Source organism: Lissotriton helveticus, chromosome 12 (assembly GCF_964261635.1).
Source record: "Lissotriton helveticus chromosome 12, aLisHel1.1, whole genome shotgun sequence".
NCBI lineage: Eukaryota > Metazoa > Chordata > Amphibia > Caudata > Salamandridae > Lissotriton > Lissotriton helveticus.
In genome coordinates, this window is record NC_136073.1 from 866,184,164 (window position 1) to 866,205,349 (window position 21,186).

A 21,186-nucleotide genomic window follows, 5' to 3' on the forward strand; every position below is an offset into this window, starting at 1 on the left:
ATAGAGCCATTTGCTTACGCTACACTTAATCCTGTTCTCTGGTTTCCATCGCACTTTCACAGCTTCACTTTTTAAATAAGGCAGTCAATGTATGTGGTTTAATAACTGTCCTAATTTTTGCAGTTCGTTATTGTAAGCATGTTCTGTCCTCTGGTCAGACTGGTGTGTCCTGCAAAAAATGGCTTTCATGAGAGCAAAGTAGAAACCAAATCACTCCTGATGAAGATTTCAATTTCAAAGATAGTTGAAACATCAATAAACCTACTGAAAGTAATAGTGATATACTGAGAGAAGTCACCCCTTGGTGCTTGATTTGGGCACTATTATTAGTAATGGATTTATCGATATTTAATTTACAGAGTATTACTCTCTGGGCTGAAATTTGTTAGTTAAATAATTTGATTTGTAAATTGTCTGTGATGAAACAACGCCAAAGGCCAATTGTTTACTTTTACTAAGATGCGTAAACCAATGTGTTTTTGGATAAGGCTCACCACTCCCGGCGCATAGGACAATTAATTTGAAAGACCACAAAAGTGCATTCTGAATGATTGTCGCCTAATTAAAATAAATGAATAAAGTCACCAAGAAATTATAAATTCAATCAATGTTATCCTCATGAGAGAGGATTCAATAGATGAACTGTAATTGAGCAAAAATTGACAAAACACTTTAAGATGGTTAAGGCTGTGTATAATTGAAACAGTTTCTGGTCGATCAAAGTTGTCCTTCCATTTTGGAACTTTTTGCGTATTACTATTCAGTGATTGGTCAACACCAACATAGATCTTCTTTTTTCTTCCAGAGGTCACGAGAATCCTTCGATCTCAACACCTCCTGCTTAATGCCTCCCCTCAGCGCCATCAAGAGGCGTTTCTCGGGGGCCCCGCAGCTCCCACCTCTGATGCACCGCCAGTCGGCGGCCAATGAATATGGGAAAGCGGCGGACACGGAGCAAGGTTCGAGGGTGGTCTTCACCATCGAAGAAACTGGACCAGGCTCTGGGTATGATGACTCGGATTCAGATTGCTCCGGGTAAGGAAGAGCCACGCCCTCTGGTGACTTTTGGTTCAGAAGCCTAGTGTCAGGAGAATGATTGGTTGGGTAGATTCAGGGCATGCGTTGTAGGTATGAGTGTAACGTAAAGTTCATCTAAAGTAAGAGCAATACTTAAGAGTACCGACTGACTTTACTATGTTTATTTTCTTCCTAAAATTGAGTCCCTTTTTTGGACTGTAGATGTTGTAAATTGTTTATTTTTTGTTATACATTGGATGTAGTTCCCAACATTTTACAAATTTAACAAATACAGAAATTAATAAATCTCTGCCAACAATTGTGTATCATACCTTTAGCTGCATAATGCATTTACTGTGCCTACACTTATTAATTTTGCCTCTGCCATCAGCTGATAAAATTGCAAAACTACTGATTTCCAAAAAGCATTTTTGATCACCCTAGGCATCATTGTTGAGTGTGTGCTTTGATGTCAAGGCATCAACACGGTGTGCCAGGGATGATTCTGAATCTGTAAATTCATTCTCTGAAATTTTGTGCGTCCCATTTTTCAAAACGTTTTCTGTGTTAAATGGTTTCTGTCTTTGTAAAATTCTGCATTTAGATTCAAAAAGACTTGATCTGTGGATTTTGTCACATGCAGGAATGGTTTACGCCTGCTGCGAATACACAAGGAGTGTATTGTTAGGAAGTAGCGGTTGAGGCAAGATCTTCAAGGAAGGGTTCATTGCAAATTAGCACCGTGAACACATCAAACAAAGCACACAGCAGTGCGTCAGCAGGAGTGGGCAGATGGATGCAAAATATTTCCTTACGCAGTTCAATGCAACACTGGTGAAGGGGTGGAACCCAACACTCAAACATTAATCGCGTTTGGTGAGAGATGAATTCTCCAATGACCTGTGCCAAGACATGGATAATAAAGTCTCCAGCCAATGGCTGAAACTGGCTGAAGAACGCCAGTGGTTGAAAGGGGTGGAGCCAAGGCCTGCTCTATTGCTTTTGCATAGCAGTAGGTCATTTCCGTGCCTTCAATCAGGGCCGAACTGACTACCGGGCAGGGACCTGCGTGTACTGAACGAAATTCGTTTTGCTTTAATTATTTCGAAGCACACGCAGGTCTCCATGAACGATATCAGCCCCCACCGCAGTGAAATCAGCCCCCAGCTCGGCAGAAATCCAAAACGCCCGGTAGTCAGTCCAGCCCTGCCTTCAATATCAAAACACAGACTGAAAATGACAAATGTGTATGGTTGAAATGGTGGTGCCAAATTTCTTATAGGGCCCCCAGATATCATCACCGGTCCTATAATTTCATCATACTGATATTTTAATGTTTCTGGTGTCTAAAGGGAAAAGGAAAAAAAAACTCCTCTGCGAGATTAGGCTAAAAGCTTTCTTCACATTAAAGGTTGGGTACAGTGGAAATGAATAGTGATATTATGTAATATTATCTTCCATCTAATAGATAATATTTAAGATTATCTCAGAGACATCAAAGGTTTGATCACAGCTTTTTCCTCCTTTAAACCTCTCCCACGCCAGACTTGAATAAAACAAGCATAACAACTTCATGACGTATTGACTATTATAGCTACTTTTTGTACTTTGACAACTTTTATTCTTCGGTGTTGAAGAAGCATATGAGTAACATTGAACTGATGTTTGCGTTTCAAAAACAATGTGCGCATTTCCTGATTTTAACATTCCGAGACGAGCTGGGACATTTTCAGTCTCAGCTCTATCTACCAACTTTAAATGACTAGTTAAGAAGTATTAGAACATGTTGCACCTGCATTAATCATTTTAAAAAAGAACACAGTGAGGGCTCTAATTTGAGGGCATTAACAGCGAGATAATTGCCCTTCACCCTTGTCATACATTTATGCATGGCCGCCTTGTCAAAAGCAGCACTGGTAGTTGTTCACGGCACATTAAAATATGTTATATAAATGTACAATCAAGTATTTAAATGTTAATTGCGGGTAAAAAAAAGGAAGTAACAAAGGTGATTAGCACTGCTTAACTTTAGGGATACCTTCATTTTTTAAGACATCTTGCATCAAACGTGTAAAAATATGAAAAATTCTTCAAAACTCAAAAAGTGTATTTTATGAACTTGCAGAACAGTTTCACATTAGTAAATTAGTAGACAAGATTATATCATTGCATTGAGAAGTATTCTTTTTAAAGTGATGGTTTGCAGACATGCATTTAGAAACATTTATGGTACCCACCTCATCCTGACCTCAATGTCCATAGTGAAGTAAGAGGCAAGTCAGTTGTTATGCATCCCCATTGGGTGGCCTGGGTTTCTACTATGTATGAACAACATTATAGTTTATTAAATCAAACACTGGAAAGGGTTTTTTACAGCGCACATCCTGAGGTCATGTATTTCGAGGTGCTCTTATATGTGATAATGAAGAAAAGGGAGGGAAAATGAAATTAAACAATCGCCTAAGATCACACAATTTGGTCAATCGGGGAAGCCAAGATTAATCCCAGGTTTTCTGGCTCCACATTGGTCAATTCAATTCACCAATCAAACATCTTGGCCCCTGAGGAAATGTTTGCGAGTCCCCGTGATCTAGAACATTCATTAACGTCCTCATTGCTTTATCAATAAATAACGAATTTTAGGAAGGGTGGGCTTTTGATGCAATAACGTTTCTGTGTACATCATTATCAAACATGCAGCCTGGCTTCTACAGTTTCATCAGCATTCATTTTCCAGTCTCGGTTCTTGTCACCGTCCCATACTCCAGATCGGGCAGGGCTGGGGCCAAGGGTACTCACAAGGAACTCAGCCCCCCCCCCCTGACGGCCCAAGACGTCACCCGGCTATGTTGTGTTTCACTGGTCTTGTCATTTAAAAGCATGTATTGCAATCAGCTTAGTTCACACGGGAAGCCAATGGCAACAGAATAAATCTGAAATTATTGTTTTATTTTGCTACATCGTTTACTTGTTGACCCATTAGCAGCAGGACTCGAGTAGGGGTACACACGGGTGGACAGTGTCCACCCACTCTTTTCACAGAGTGGACGCCGTCCAAAAGTTGAGCCACACTCTAAAATATGCCACCGGGATACATTCAGCAGCGCCTGCTCGTTCTCTGTTTTCCTTCTGAGCAGCAACGTGCCGACGGGGAGGGGGGTTTTGTCGTTTGAGACTCCACCTCGGCCATAACAAAGGCCGAACTTAAGGGCCCATTTAGCATGGGGGCTGCCTGTAGCCTCACACTTAGATGTAAAAGCAGAGGAAGGGAAACAAAAGCAGCAGCTTGTTAGCACTTCAAAGCGATACCAAAGAGGATGATGGACGGAGCGTTTGAGCAAATCAAACACTCGCCCCCAGTCAACTGATCTGGGTTTAATCCATCACCATTCTTTAGCCCACTCCACCACCCTAATTCAGACATGACCATATGCAAATCAGTCTGACACTGTGCCTCATGGGAACAGTCCAGCCAGAACTGCCAAGCCATGCCTTCCCTGGACCGGAAGCAAGCATCCTGGGACCGGTTTCGGATTCATAATCCTCATCAGCCAGGCTATCTTGAATCCAGTGGCCAAGTGAGCAAGGGACCCACGTCTGGGCATACCCTGCCACACTTAGGGCGAACAAAGCGATACCAAAGGGGATGAAGGACGGAGCGTTTGAGAAAATCAAACACTCACCCCCAGTCAACTGATCTGGGTTTAATCCATCACCGTTCTTTAGCCCACTCTGCCACCCCAGTTCAGACATGGCCATATGCAAATCAGTCCGACCCTGTGCCTCATGGGAACAGTCTTAGCACTTCAAAGGCGCATTAGAGAGGCACGACTTTAACTTTGTTGGGACCCCCATATATATTAGCTATTCATGCACTGTAAGAATGTCAGCTGTGTTGCTCTGTCCCAGTGCAAAATAATTTAAATACCATTATTCTGTATTTGTTTTACAGCGCTATTCATCCCAATATAGGGTGTCAGATCACATTACAGCACACATGCACATTATATTGACAATAAATCACACAAGTTTGTAAATCATTGCTTAGAATGTGTTACACAAGACATTGAGGGTCAGTGGCGACTGGTGACATTTCAAAGTCTGGGGCGTAAAAGTTGCCCACTGTTGTTAATACTGTCTGTTTGGGCGGCCTCAGGCTGCCCAAACAGACAGTATTAACAACAGTGGGCAAGCCACTCCCCCCTGCCCTCGAGTAACACCGCCCACTCTCAACCAGGAACTTCAGCTTTCTCGCCGTGCGAGAAGGCAGAAACAAATGGTAGTTATTACGGCAATAACTACCATTTGTTTCTGCCTTCTCGCACGGCGAGAAAGCAGGGGGCAGTGCCCAAACGCCCCGATAGAGGAGCCGCCTCTGTTGAGGGTTACTGGGTGTAGGAGTCACATATCATCCTTTAGAGCTCACTGTGCTATACTAGAAGGATTACAATGCGACTGTGTGTAACAAAAGGATCTTTGTGTTCGAAGCAGTAACCCACTTACTTACCTATCTACATAAAATAAAATCTGCAATCTGCATGTTACATGATGTGCTTGGCAGGAGGTGCATTAACCCTGTGTGCTACTTTAAGTCAAAACTAGGACTAGACAAAAACAGATCTTTCCATCAAATGTGTTAACCACCAGGCAGCTCAAGCAATCACCTCTACATGGAAATGTGCTGCACTTGGTTAGGCTGGCAGCAGAGTTAGTTTGTCAATCCTTGGGTAAAGAAATCTGTCACGTGCAATGATGTCACTTCCTGTGATGTCACTTCCTACAATGCCACACGCCGTGATGTCACTTCCTGTGATGCTACCTAACTTGGAGAGTCTTCCCACTTCTTTTTTTAGACCATGTGCCCTGATTAGCAGCGCAATCTAAGGACTGTGGAAGAGTGACAAAATGAATGTGCACAAGAACACACCGAGTGATCGTGTGGCGACGCTGGGGCAGGTCTTATGTTTTCTGGCTTCACATTGGTCGATTTGCATTGCACTTTGTGTGACATGGCAGGCAGCGCTATGTCTGTGAGTGACAGCGCTGTTTTTCATCTTTAAGGGCACGGCGCTGGCATTTCTCTGCCATGGGCCTGTCTGTCACAGGACATTGCTCGAAGCTGGAGTTCAATTACTCGTTTTCAGGCGCTGTTCTGTTATCATTGATGCCTCTGAGAGAGCGCAAACTGACCTAAATGTATGAGTGCATCACACTTACCTGTAGTAAGCACAAATCATGAGGAGAAATGCCATGAGTGCTAGTAGTATCTGCAATAATATTCTGAATGTATAGCTAATGTAGAGATTTAAGTAGAAGTGGAACTAATACAGAAATGTTTGACACTATATGATTTTATTAGATGTGATTATTCCTGAATCCATGTCGTGTAGCTGCTAAAATGTAAGATGGCATGTGGTTAAACGCAGAATGTGGTAGGCCTCAGGGCCAGAGCTAGAAGGTGTTTCTTTTCACGACATAGATTGAAATAATGTTTTGGCTATTGCATTAATGGGCCATGATTTATAGATGTGTTTACTGAATAATAGAATAAGAGTATTAACATGCTTTAATTAATGAAGAAGTTGAATGCTATAATCATTATGAGAAATGTTGTAGGCCTGAAATGTTTTAACATTGATTTACACGTACATGTCTGGGCCGAGAAATGTTGCGAAACCTTTTTGGAAGTCTATGAGAGTTGGGTTCTTGGCTGCAGATGTCTGTCTGCAAGAGAAAGGGAGGATCCGATTATAAATAATATGAATAGAGGTCTGTTCAGTAGACGGCCCAGACATGGAGGAGGGTTCCGGAATGTTTTAAGGGGTATCAGCGGGCCGGAGAAGAGTCTGAGAAGCAAGGTCAACTCCAACGTATGAGGCCCAATACAAAGCAGCATGGAAAAAGCCAGAAGCTACACCACGTGAGGGGCGTCTCATGAGGGGCGTCTCAAATGTTGTTGACTGTTTTGTATTAGGGACAGCACCCCTGGGTGGAGTTAGAGCAGATACCTGAGGACCCTTTAGAGAGCGGATGGGTAGGCAGAGAGGGGTCATGACTGGAGAACTATAGGTTTTCACCAAGAGACTTAGAGTGAGTGACTTCCCTTGGGGGTCATTCACTGCTGACACCTTTGTTAGGTTGGGATTTGGTTAAGTAGGGATACCATCTAGAGCAGGGTAGGGACAGCCTAACCTGTGTGTTTTCCTCCAACTTAAATGAAGGAGAGATATGCGTCAATGCTGATAGCTTTATTATTCTTAGAACTTGTATTGGTAATTTCCGTTGCTCGTCTGAGGGCTTTCAGAGAGCACATGTATGTAGTTGGACCTGTGTATCTCGTGAATCTCATTCTGAGATGTCTGTATTTGCAGCTTATCCTATCCTTACAATAAACTTTTGAAAGCTAGAAGTTGTTTGTGATCTTTTGGAGCGGGGTCCTTTATTGGGTGAACTAACTTGGGGAGAGAGGCACTTTCTTCCTTCAATGACAGGCAACAAAGGTTCAGTCGACCAGATCGGGGTTTAGATCAATAGTGATAAGGTATCGATCAAAATCTCGCCCTTCCAGTTGGTAGCTATAGAGGATGGTTGCCTTCTTGAGGACGGTGACCTAGGCCAGGTTAGTTTACCCCAAGGCCCCTAGAAATCGATGATCGGAAGAACCGCCCGCTGAAGAAGATCCGGATGACGTGAGACAGAAAAAGCAGCAGTATCGGTCGAGAGTGAGTATAAAGGGTCATGCGTGTTAGATTGCGGTGTTTTTGTATTGTATCTATGTTGTAATGTCTGGCGGAGTTGAATGTCTGTAGAGTGACTGTGGAACAGGTTGTGAGCGCGCGCAACCGGTGGAAATCTTAAGTTCAAGGAGAGCTTAAGTGGTTCGGGTGTATCGGACACCCAGAGTAATTGTCAAATAGTGTGAAGGGGGTCATGAGGTACCATTGATCACCCGAAAGACCGAGATAGGGGGAACGTAAGAGTGAGTGCGTGAGTAACGGACGCTGGTCGGAAGTTACTGTGTGTGTAAGCAACCTATCAGAGAGACGATAGACATTTCGTCAGTTGTGTTGACAATTACATATAGACTGTGGACGTACAGTCGAGGGAAGTGACCGCTTGGTCGGAAGTAGTCATTTTTCGGTGTATGAATGGGACGCATGCATGACCGGGAGACGAGTTGAGAAAGGAGGGGTGCTGCTGCGAAGCGGAGAAAAGTGACGTCAGGAAGTGTCGCGACGTGATTGGCCGACAGGAGAAAGACCGCGCTGTGATAGGCCAGCTAGCAAAGACGTCAGAAAGTGTCGCTCTGTGATTGGCCGACCGGAGAAAGACCGCGCTGCGATAGGCCAAGTTAGCAAAGCCGCGACAGGATTGGTGGATTGTCATCAGGAAGTAAACAGAGTAGCGAGGCTGGATATTGTGCGCATAATTATGAAGTGTTTTAAATGGCTGAGAGCGGTGTTTAAAAAAGAGAAGCGGGGATCGTATGAAGGGGAAGAAGCCCCGCCGGAGGGTACGCCGGCTCGTTACATGGCAGTGAATGTTGGGCTGCATACGATCCTTTGGATATCAGAGTGGAGTAAGATTACGGAAGGAAATGAGGAACTGACGTTCCCGAAGTACGGGACGTTCAGATTAGAGGTGTTACATCGATTAAAATCAGTCATGACCTCAATGAGACCCTTGCCTAGACCGACCCAGTTTGAAGCCCTTGATGCATGGATTAGGGCAGCGCATGAAAAGAATATGAACAGACGACAAGAAAGGGTGAAACGATCGGTAAGGGCAGTGCAGGATGCCAGGTGGGATGCGGATGCTAAAAGATGGAGAGTGCATAACATGGAAGTAAATAAACTGTACCCGGTGTTAGAGGTGCCTGGAAATAAAAGCCCCCTAGAAGAAGATGATGAGAGCGAAACAGAGGACAGCCTGATAAACAGATTATTGACAGACAGGCCACCCCCGTATAATAGAGCAGGGGGAGAGGTCGAGCATAGTGAAGGAGAAAAGGGGGGCAATGCAGGAGAGCATAGACCGCTTCCCAGTTCAGAGTGGGATCCTGAGGCAAAGAAAGAGCTGTCCCAGCCTAGTCAGGTGCAACAGGTAGTCGGGAGGTTTGTGGTACAAAGAGCGCCGGAAACGGAGTGCGCCACATCCTACGGATTACCAGATGCACTACAGGTACCTGTTACCATAGGTCCTATAATATCGATATATGACCAAGAGAGAGCAAGAGGGGAAGAACGGGTACGGAAGGACAGAGAAAGAGCAGGGACGGCAAGGAGGAACGATACGATTAATTCCCCAAGTCAGATGCCGATACCAAGAGAGTGGAGCACCCCGATGCACACAGCAGGGGATCCAGGAGGGGACCCTGGGGGCCCTAGATGGCCAGCGGATCTGAGGGGAACTGGACGAAAATCCTTTCAAGAGCTAAATGAGTACATGAAGAAGTGGGATGAGGCAGTGGAGGCTCACAAGAGCATCATAGCTGCAGAAGCTGAAAGGGAAAGTCAGGACAGCAGAGCTCGGACTCACTGCGGGGCTGGGGAGAGCAGCCCGGAGTGGGACTGTAGAGAGAGAGATAGTAGGGGAGTCACCCATTGGGCCCGGAGTGGGGATAGAACAGACCTGGAAAACGGGGGCCCCGGGAGTGGAGGGGTGGCGTGCCCAATACTCAGTGAAGGGGAGAGGAGAGCGCAAGAGTACAGAAACAGCTTTAAGTGTCCACACTGTGTGCCCGGCACCAGAGAACAGAATGGGAGTTGTGAGAGGTCGCACCATAGTCCCTGTGATGACGGAAATGAGCGCAGCCCAGGGAATATGGGGAACCAGGAAGGATCGTATCGGATACTGAGCGATACTAGGCAAAGGGAGAGTAGCGAACAGAGGGAAAATAACAGAGAGGCGTACGGTGAAAGGAGAGAAGCAGGAGAGAGTGGGCAGAGCAAGAGTGGGGGTAACAGGCCCGTGTTCCATCACCTTCCAAGATCGGATGGCCGAGCATGGGACCTGGAGAGATGGGAGCAAGGGAGAGCACTCATTAACTCTCCCGAGCCCAAACGTAGAGCTCGGAGTTGGGATGGTAGGGAGACCAGTGAGCCCCCTTCGAAAGACATATTGCGAGCTGAGATAAAAGCTAAGAGACTCGATGTCGCCAGCTTAAGGTCAGACCTGGATGACATGATAGATGGTACCCTGCCTTTAGAAAGAATGGAAATGTATGAGCAGGATGAAATACTGTATATGGCAAAGGACATCACTCGAAAAGCGAGAGCAATCCATGAGAAGTTAGTCGAACTAGCAGGCAAATATATGGTGGACCTGTCAAGAACCAAAGCATTACAGGGTAACCACAGGCTACATTACACAGATCGAGACCTAGATGAGAGGAGAACGATTGGGCTGAAAACGCACATAAGGGAACTGATCACTGGAATAAGGACATGGAGGGCACTAGATAAGTGGGAAGAGAGGTGGTCCAAGAAAGGGACCGTCAGGAGAAGCGCGCTTGGTATGACACCAGGAGGGCTGCAGGGAATAGAAGCATACCCTTTGCGTGAAGTCGCCAATGGGAACTATGTGCATGTCCCTTGGAGTAGGGGAGATTTAGCTGCTTTTACCACCTCCTTCCCCAAATTGCGGGAAAACCCAGTGGAGTGGTACAAGCAAGTTGAGAGATTTGTAAAAATCTCAAAGGTCCTATGGATAGATCTGAACACGCTGTTTGACATTGTAGTACCAGGAGATCTGTGGACAGCATGCAAGGTTAGCGCTGAGTGGCCCACAACGGAGCCGGAGAGAGATGCTAAGACTAATGGGCCGTCCGAGATTGTGATGGCAAAATTCGAGAGAGTGATGACTTGGCTGAAAGAGAAAGTGCCAATGCAAGACATAGATTGGGTCAGAATAGACCGAACCAGACAGGAACCCAAAGAGACCGTCCACGAATATTACGAGAGATTGCTGAAGGCGTTTAAACAGTATAGCGGCCTGGATGTAATGGATCCAAAAGACATAGGGCAATTCGTGTCCAAGTTCGTCCTGGGACTGAGACCGGATATTAGTTTAATGATTCAGCAACACTCGATTTGTTGGCAAAGTAAACCCCTAGACGAAATACTGAGATATGCCAGGTACTGCTGTGATGAGATAGACTCCAAGGCTAAGAAACTAAAAGAAAAGTTGATGGTGGTACAGATGCAGGCAGCAGGGAAGGGGGGACAGCAGCAACAGCAGCAAGGAACAGGTACAGGAGGAAAGAAGCAGTACAGTCAGAACAAGGGCAATGAGGAGAGTTCCACCTTTAGACCCAGAATAGACATAGCTGCCTTGAAGAAAACGACTAGGTGCCACCAGTGTAACGAGGTGGGGCATTGGAAACGCGAGTGTCCTTACAATGTAGAGATAGGAGAACAAGAGGAAGAGGAGGAAGAGGCCCAGAGAGCGCCTACGAGAGGGGTGACGCCATACCAGGGAAAGGTGCTAAAAGGGGGGGGGGCCCCTCCCCGAGCCCAGTTCCCGCAACCCCCCCGAGTAGGGAATATGGGTAAGACCTATAGACAGATGCCCCTGTTTGTAGAAGGAGAAGAGTGCTATTATGTGGACCCATTAACCGGACAGAGAGTGGAAAGAGAAGACTGCACCCTCGGGGCAGCCTTGGAGGTGGACCAGAGGGGACCCTATGTCGAAGCAGAAGTAGCAGGGTGCCCCACGACCTTTCTGGTGGACACAGGAGCCACTAGATCCACGATCAGATCAGCTGCAGTTCCAGACCTGCCCATGTCTGGAGAGACCATACAAGTGGTGGGGGTCGCAAACAGGAGAATAACCAGCCAATTGACAGAACCAGTACAGGTGAAAATAGGGAAGTACAGCGATGAGCACCAGTTTGTGGTTTGCGATTCAAGTCCTGTGTGTCTGCTAGGGAGAGACCTGTTGTGTAAATTGAATTGTACAATATACTGTACACCTCAGGGAGTGGAGGTATTGACCAATGATGATGACGCAGACTTCAAAGTTGCAAACTCAAGAATATGCGTGGAGCTGTACCCTACTTTGACAGTAGATGAGCTCCCCTGGGACTTGAGAGAGACAGTGGCACCAGAAGTATGGGATTTCACTGGGGAAGAGATAGGACTGGTCAAAGGGGTGGACCCAGTGAAAATTGTAGTGAAACCGCATGCTGAGTTCCCAAGAACACCCCAATATAAATTGACTCCAGAAACGATTGCAGGCATAAAACCCGTGATCGAGTCCATGATTAAACAGGGAATACTGAAAGAAATCGTGGGTAGTCCATGCAACTCCCCGATTATGGGTCTGCAGAAACCAAATGGGAAATTTCGGATAGTACAGGACCTTCGAAAGATTAATAACATAGTCGTTTCGTGTTGTCCAGTGGTACCGAATCCATCAGTGATACTGTTTCAGATTCCATTCCAAGCTGAGTGGTTCACTGTGATTGATCTTTGTCAGGCTTTCTTTTCGATCCCTCTGGACGAAGAAAGCCATTTTCTTTTCGCATTTAAGCTGGAAGGTCGCGTCCTAACATGGTGTCGCATTCCTCAGGGGTATACAGAGAGCCCATCGATCTTTAACCAGCTTTTGAAGAAAAATCTTGAAAGTCTAGTGCTGCCCCAGAAGTCAGTTCTGGTCCAGTACATAGACGACCTCCTCGTGGCGTCAGAAACAGAAGAAGCTTGCAGGGAGGACTCCATTGCTTTGTTAAATCACCTAGCTGCCAATGGGCACAAGGTGTCCCCGGGAAAGTTGCAGTACTGCCTGACAGAAGTGCAGTACTTGGGACACAGAATAGAGAAAGGCAAGCGAAAGGTGTCACCAGACAGGATAGAGGCGATCATGAAAATGAATGCGCCTAAGACACAGAGAGAGGTCAGGATGTTCCTAGGGATGGTGGGTTATTGCCGACAGTGGATCGCGAACTTTTCACTGAAAGCAAAGCCCTTGCAAAAACTGACGCACAAGGAGGTGAGCGATCCGGTACCATGGGACAAAGACTGTTTGATGGCATTCCTACAGCTGCGAGAGGACCTGTGTCGTGCTCCGGCATTGGGAATGCCTGATTACAATAAACCATTTTTTCTTTACTGTTGTGAGAGAGAAGGTTGCGCGTTGTCTGTGTTAGTCCAAATCCATGGGAATGCCCGTAGACCAGTTGCTTATTTCTCGGCTACTTTAGACCCAGTAGCCGCAGCGTTGCCCGGATGTCTCAAATCCGTTGCTGCAACGGGTGTCAGCATTGAGAGATGTGAAAATATCGTCATGGGGCACCCGTTAGAGGTGTGCGTGCCCCATTCTGTTGAACTGTTGATGACCAGGACCAAAACACAGCATCTGACCAACAGCAGGCTCACGCGCTATGAGCAAGTTATTCTTGCTGCAGAGAATGTGACCCTCAAGAGATGCTCTGTTTTGAACCCTGCCACCTTGATGCCACTCCCAAATGATATCGAGGATGATGATGAATGTACAGACCATGACTGCCTCGATGTGACTGAACTATGCACCAAACCCAGACCCGACATCGTAGATGAGCCACTGACTGACCCAGATGAAATTTTCTTTGTCGATGGCTCATGTGTAAGAGACGAAGTTGGGCAGTTGAGAGCAGCTTATGCTGTTTGTACAATTGCTGGAGTTGTAGAAGCTGGGTGCCTGGAAGGAGTACACTCCGCTCAGGTAGCCGAGATTATTGCCTTGACACGTGCTTGCTTGGCAAGCAATCAAATTCGAGTCACCATATACACCGACAGCCAATATGGTTATGGGGTGGTTCATGATTACGGGCAGTTATGGTCTCAAAGAGGGTTCATGACCTCTTCAGGCTCTCCCATTCGCAATGGAGAGTTTGTGCGCCTGTTGTTAGAGGCGTTGCAATGCCCAGCAGGTATCGCAGTTGTAAAGTGCACCGCACATACCAGAAATGAGGACTTCGTCTCGAAAGGCAATAGATATGCCGACGAAGTCGCGCGGTATTGCGCAGAACAAGGGTACTCTTTCACAGAGGTGGAAGTGGGCGGAATAAATGTAAGGACTGAATTAGCCATGATATTGGAAACTGTTGATACTTGGGATGAACTGGCAAACATGCAAGAAAATGCTCCTGATTTTGAAAAAGAAACATGGGAAAAGGCAGGATGTGTAGTGGGTGAGTCCCATTTTTGGGTCTCAGCAGATGGCAGAGCAGTGTTGCCCAATGAGATGGTGAGTCCAATGGCCAGACTCATACATGGTCCCGTACACTTAGGGAGAGACGCTATGCTGAGAGTGTTTAGACAGACCTGGTACAATCCTAAGTTTAGAATAGCAGCGGAAGCAGTGTGCCAGCGTTGTGTGACCTGTCAGCAGCTGAACGTAGGGAAAAGAACACCAGTTGCACTGAGTCACATAGGAAGGTCTGGAGGTCCATTCAATCGAATGCAGATAGATTTCATTGAAATGCCGAGATGCAACCGCCTCCGCTATGTCCTGGTGGTTGTTTGTGTGTTCTCCAGATGGGTTGAGGCATACCCTACACGTAGGTGCGACACCCTCACAGTGGCCAAGTTACTGCTTAGGGAACTCATTCCGCGCTTCGGGGTGCCGGCCTCTTTGGAATCAGATAGGGGAACGCATTTCAACAGCGAGCTTGTGAAGATGATTTGTGCAGCTCTGAATATCGATCAGAAGTTGCATTGTAGTTACCGACCAGAAGCCTCAGGAATTGTGGAGCAGATCAATGGCACGATCAAAGCCCGAATTGCAAAGGTGTGCTCCTCAACGACCCTGAGTTGGCCTGACGCCCTGCCATTGGTCCTCATGAGCCTTCGTAGTACCCCAGACAGAAGAACGGGGTTGTCACCACATGAGGTGTTAATGGGGAGAGCAATGAGGCTGCCATCTGTCCCAACTACTGCACTGTTAAATATCACAGATGATATGATCCTGGACTATTGTAAGGGGCTGTCTGACGCCATTCATTCTGTGTCCCTTCAGGTGCAGGCTGCCGAGGTTCCATCGTGCCAGGGCCCGTGCCATGACCTGTATCCTGGGGACTGGGTCCTGGTGAAAAAACATGTGAGAAGAAGCTGCTTGGATGTTCGTTGGCGTGGGCCCTTCCAGATCATCCTGATCGCGAATACGGCTGTGAAGGTGGGAGGCCTGCCCAATTGGATCCACGCGTCACATACGCGAAGGGTTCCAGCACCTCGGGAAGAAACAGCTCCTCTCTCGGATAGACGTCCAGCAGAGGACCGAGAAGCCATAGAGGGGGCTAGCCAAGCTGAAGAGGTGCCAGCGGAAGCAGGGAACGAGTCTGACCAAGCTGAGGACGGTCAGTACAACAGCGAAACAGACGACGCTACAGAAGGAGAAAGTAGCTGGGAGTACGAGTCAGACACTGACAGGCCTGACAGAGAGCGAGAACAGACAAGAAGGAGAAGGAGTAGAAGGGCACGTGGAGAAGCTAATTGGCCGCAAAGAAGGAGCTCTAGCCTGAGGTCAACTCCAGAGGTAACCCTTCCTCCGATATCAGAAGACTCAGACCCGGAAGAAGGTGCTCAGGGCGCTGAAGCACCGGACCGAAGAAGGTCAAGAAGAGTGCGTGTGCCTAACAGAAGATACTCCACACCTGAGTGGACATATCTGGCGACAAATGTCTTTGAAACAGGAGACAGGGAGGATTCGAGCGGTGGTGGTGTCCAGTTCTGAGCCCATCGTCACCGTGGAAATACGACTGTTGGTACCCGGAGTCGAACAAGAAGGGTCACTGACATTCATGCTTCCCAGACCTCCCCGCCTCAGCAAGTTAAAACATATGTTTCTCTCAGAATTGCAATTCCCCGACTTTGGTACAACGATAACAGCCCATGAAGAGCACAATCTTCGTTTGGAAATACTGAACTTTGCTATCGAAGCTGCAGGCACAAACTTGATAGTAGATGCTTAAAGGACTTTGTAAATAAAGCGAGCAGAAAAAGAAGATTACCTAGCGCCCAGGAAGCAGAGAATATTAGGGAACTTCCCTTGAGTTGATGGAGAAGGGCTAGGGTTGTCTTTATTGAACTGTTAAAGGACTTTTGCGAAGAAGGTTGTCAGCTTCCAGTTGTGTGGATTCTAAAGACAAAAGGATTAAAAAGAGACTGTAAAGGAACGAGAAGAAAAGAACTTTGTGCCAAGATAAGAGAGAGCCATATTGTCTGACGAAATGGAAGCCGGCACCCAGAACCGCAGAGCTAAATGTATAATAGGTACACTAATAGTAGGAGTGATAATATTAATAGCTTTAGTGGTAACAATTTCTTATGTAAAGGGACATGAGGAAGAGGCGAAGGTAACTGATGTGAAATCTGTAGAAACGCTTACACCCACTGTTGCTGGTGAGAAAAGGGAAAACACTCAAAAGAAAGCGTTATTAGCTGCAGAAGCCCGTAGGTTACACGTAGATGAGTCCCAAGGAGACTTTAGGTCAAATGCTTATGCTAAACTCTTATATGAATACGTGGATGCCATGGAGGTTAAGGACTGTTACGTCTGCATGCAGTTGCCGGCGTCTGTAGATGAAGGCATTAGATATCATCACCTCCCGCTGACATATGGCATTACATGTAGCTTATTGCTTAGTATATTTTATGAGAGAGATAGTTTTGAATACTATTTCTCCAACTATGATTCAGTGTTGCCAGAAGTCCCAAATTATAAGCAGATGAACAAATGGGACTACTGGAAGAGTGAAGACAGACTGGCCAAGTTCTTCATTCCTTGGATTACCTTAGATACTTCACATGCCCGTAGAAATAACCTGACATGCAAGGTGTCAGAAGTCGAGAAGAAGTTCATAGGGCAAGTGGATGATCGTTACAGGAGACAAAAGATTTTGAAAAAATCAGGACAATGGAAAACAGATTGGACCGAGGAAGAGAAGGCACACAAGAGAAAGGGTAGTAGTGGTCCAATAGCTTTAGATAAGACGCAGAGAGGAAAGCTATGTCTTCACCGAGCCAAAACGTATTATGAAAATGTATACGTGGGAGAAGTCAGCTGTGAACATGCTTTCAATATAGAGTACTATACTAAAGATTTCCTGAAGGGAATGCAAGTGATTCCAAATGTGTATTTTGTATGTGGAAGAAATGCCTACGTGAGACTACCTGACAACTGGTATGGATCATGTTACCTAGCAATTGTCTTCCCCAAAATATATCATGCACAAGACTTAGTGATCATTGAGGGCAAGACATCATCGAGGGGAAGGAGAGATATAGGAGATGCAGAAATGGTTGGAGATGTCTTTGGAGCTATGTTCCCTCTTTTGGGAGTAATCCTTAATGATGTTAAAATTAGACGACTGGCAACAGTCGTCGACAGGTTGTCTGCCAGCACTGCTCAGTCCTTAATGCTGGTAGAGGGAGAGATGCAATCGATAAGGGCTATGGTTCTTCAGAACCGTCTTGCGTTAGATGTCCTACTAGCAAAAGAGGGCGGAGTCTGTAAGGCTTTGAAGGTCCAGGAATGTTGTACTTACATTCCAGACAATTCGAAGCCCCTTGAGAAAGTTATTAGGAACATAACTGATATTCACAAGGAGATCGAAGACTTGAGTAGAGAAAATGTCTGGGAAAAGGTGGGCCACGGAATGAGTGAAGTTGGAGGGTGGATTTCCGCCTTAGGCAAAAGCTTTGTGTGGTATATACTAAAACCTATCATCATAATATTGATCTGTGGGATTATATTGTGGGGATTGGTGAGGGTATTCAAATGGTACAGAGCAAGAAGGTCAGAAAGGGCCCAAAGAGAGCAGCTGCAGAGATTGGCTGCCATACAAGATAATCAGTACAGGAGTCTGAGGGCTCTGGAAGCGCAGAGACAAGTTATGCCAGCAATAACTGCAGTTTAAATGTTAGTGATGACCCCGAGAGGTCATCAAAGGGGGGAACTGAGAGAGCGCAAACTGACCTAAATGTATGAGTGCATCACACTTACCTGTAGTAAGCACAAATCATGAGGAGAAATGCCATGAGTGCTAGTAGTATCTGCAATAATATTCTGAATGTATAGCTAATGTAGAGATTTAAGTAGAAGTGGAACTAATACAGAAATGTTTGACACTATATGATTTTATTAGATGTGATTATTCCTGAATCCATGTCGTGTAGCTGCTAAAATGTAAGATGGCATGTGGTTAAACGCAGAATGTGGTAGGCCTCAGGGCCAGAGCTAGAAGGTGTTTCTTTTCACGACATAGATTGAAATAATGTTTTGGCTATTGCATTAATGGGCCATGATTTATAGATGTGTTTACTGAATAATAGAATAAGAGTATTAACATGCTTTAATTAATGAAGAAGTTGAATGCTATAATCATTATGAGAAATGTTGTAGGCCTGAAATGTTTTAACATTGATTTACACGTACATGTCTGGGCCGAGAAATGTTGCGAAACCTTTTTGGAAGTCTATGAGAGTTGGGTTCTTGGCTGCAGATGTCTGTCTGCAAGAGAAAGGGAGGATCCGATTATAAATAATATGAATAGAGGTCTGTTCAGTAGACGGCCCAGACATGGAGGAGGGTTCCGGAATGTTTTAAGGGGTATCAGCGGGCCGGAGAAGAGTCTGAGAAGCAAGGTCAACTCCAACGTATGAGGCCCAATACAAAGCAGCATGGAAAAAGCCAGAAGCTACACCACGTGAGGGGCGTCTCATGAGGGGCGTCTCAAATGTTGTTGACTGTTTTGTATTAGGGACAGCACCCCTGGGTGGAGTTAGAGCAGATACCTGAGGACCCTTTAGAGAGCGGATGGGTAGGCAGAGAGGGGTCATGACTGGAGAACTATAGGTTTTCACCAAGAGACTTAGAGTGAGTGACTTCCCTTGGGGGTCATTCACTGCTGACACCTTTGTTAGGTTGGGATTTGGTTAAGTAGGGATACCATCTAGAGCAGGGTAGGGACAGCCTAACCTGTGTGTTTTCCTCCAACTTAAATGAAGGAGAGATATGCGTCAATGCTGATAGCTTTATTATTCTTAGAACTTGTATTGGTAATTTCCGTTGCTCGTCTGAGGGCTTTCAGAGAGCACATGTATGTAGTTGGACCTGTGTATCTCGTGAATCTCATTCTGAGATGTCTGTATTTGCAGCTTATCCTATCCTTACAATAAACTTTTGAAAGCTAGAAGTTGTTTGTGATCTTTTGGAGCGGGGTCCTTTATTGGGTGAACTAACTTGGGGAGAGAGGCACTTTCTTCCTTCAATGACAGGCACCAAAGGTTCAGTCGACCAGATCGGGGTTTAGATCAATAGTGATAAGGTATCGATCAAAATCTCGCCCTTCCACCTCTTTAAGTGGTGTTGATGTTCAGGAACAAGAGTCGGAGTTTTCTTACCTACACCTGTGTCCATAAAGCTATTTTATTTGGATTATAGCAGCTCTCGTTTGTTTTTAGGCTTTCCTCAAACTCTGACATGTCATCGCTCTGTAAAGACCATAGGATCTCGGACAGGGAAACAACAGAGCAGGACAAGAAGGCTGCGTTATTTGGACCTTGGCCCAAGGTCACACTGGTCGCCTTTCACGGATGAACCGACAGCATTTGTGTGTTTTTCTTTCCCTCGTTCTTGCTTTTTTTTCTCACTCTTTCTTCTCTCCCCCTTTATTTCCCCTTTCTCGTTCTCTTCCCTATCCATACTCTTTGCTTTGCCTCTCTTTCTTGTGGGCTGCCTCCCTTAGTTGGCCTAACGGCTAGGGCGGTCGACCTCGAATCTGGGGAACTGGGTTCCAGTCTCAGCAATACACTGATCATCCAGTGATTCTGGGAAAATCACTTAATCTCTCTGTAAATGAATACGTCCTCATGTAACGCAACTGGTGCTATGTAAAGCGCCCTGATACCCAATACCTTCAGGTCAAGGACGCACTGTATAAAACTCCATAAAATTAAAAAATGTAAAAAAATCTCTACTCTGTATCCGCTCTCTCTCTCTCCTTCTCTCTCAGCCACTCTTTGGCTGTTACTTTCTTTGTACCTCGTTTCTGACTCCCCCTATTGTTCCAATTGCGTCTTTGCCACTGTGGCCGCCCCCTGTCTGTCCTGTCCTGTCCTGTCCTGTCCTGTCCTGTCTTGTCCTGTCCTGTCCTGTCTGTCTTCTACCCATCCATCCATCCATCCATCCATCCATCCATCCATCTATCTATCTATCTATCTATCCATCCATCCATCGTCGATCCTGAACATTATAGTGTCACGATGTCAAACCCTCTTCCTCGTAACGCTCACGCCCCGCCCCCACCCCCGTTTCCTGCTTTAACTCTGTCCCCTCTCATTTCACGCGCTCCTTTTCCTCAACCCAGACCCCGGGACACGCGCCGCAGCATCCCTGGTCCTCACACACCTCACTCACAAGCGCATGAATATTTTATCCATGATGTGAAATGAATAAAACGGCTCATGTTTTATGTACCAGGGAGTTCTGACCCTGTTCCCGGAAGTCACTCCGGAGGCGGTGTCGAGCTGTCACTCACCGGAGCCGGGGGTCTGACGGAGTGACTGGGGTGAATCCCTCTTCACAGCGGGGGGCCTCCGGTCCTGAATATTTAATAGGGCCATCCTCGGCCGGTGACGCGCGCCCAGGCTGCGGTGTTTGATGAGGGGTTTAATGAGGCTGGCCTTGCAGCGCTCGGATTCTGCCCCCCCCCCCCTGTCCTCACACCGCCCCCGGGCTCCTGGGTTTCCTACTAATGTGCTCTACTTTCAGATCCACTCTCATAGTTATCCTTTGCCAAACTCTGCCTGGACCGGTTGTTCTGTCTCCCAGCTGGTCTGCTAAAGCCTTTGTGAGGCCCAGGGAACAACTTTTGGGGGCCCCTTTGCACAGCACTTGCCTCCACCCAGTAGCCTGGCCCTGTAAGATACATCACAAACTGTGGGGGACACTTTTCTATTACTTAACCCCTTCGCCGCGGCATGAATTTTGCCGCGGGGGATGGGAGGTTAGCGCTTCCGTGCTCGTGACGGAACCACGCCATCATGAGTCAGGTCAGTCACCGGCGGCGTGTGCTCATGACGACGTGGTTCCGTCACGGCCCCGCCCGCACATTAATTCGCCCGCACAGGTGGGGTATTGATGCCGCGTGGGCGGAGCGGCATCCGCATGAAGGAAGCACGCCGTCAT

At 46.5% G+C, this 21,186-nt stretch overlaps 1 protein-coding gene across 5 annotated transcripts in view; it reads left to right on the forward strand.

Moving 5' to 3' along the window:
- PDE4C (phosphodiesterase 4C) overlaps nucleotides 1-21,186 on the forward strand; it is a 1,009,779-nt gene that overhangs the window by 258,307 nt on the left and 730,286 nt on the right. For all 5 annotated transcript variants that reach the window (XM_078670885.1, XM_078670887.1, XM_078670886.1 and 2 more), the window contains one exon: nucleotides 806-1,035. In XM_078670885.1, the coding sequence (XP_078527011.1) occupies nucleotides 806-1,035 (230 nt within the window). The remainder of the gene's footprint in view (nucleotides 1-805; nucleotides 1,036-21,186) is intronic.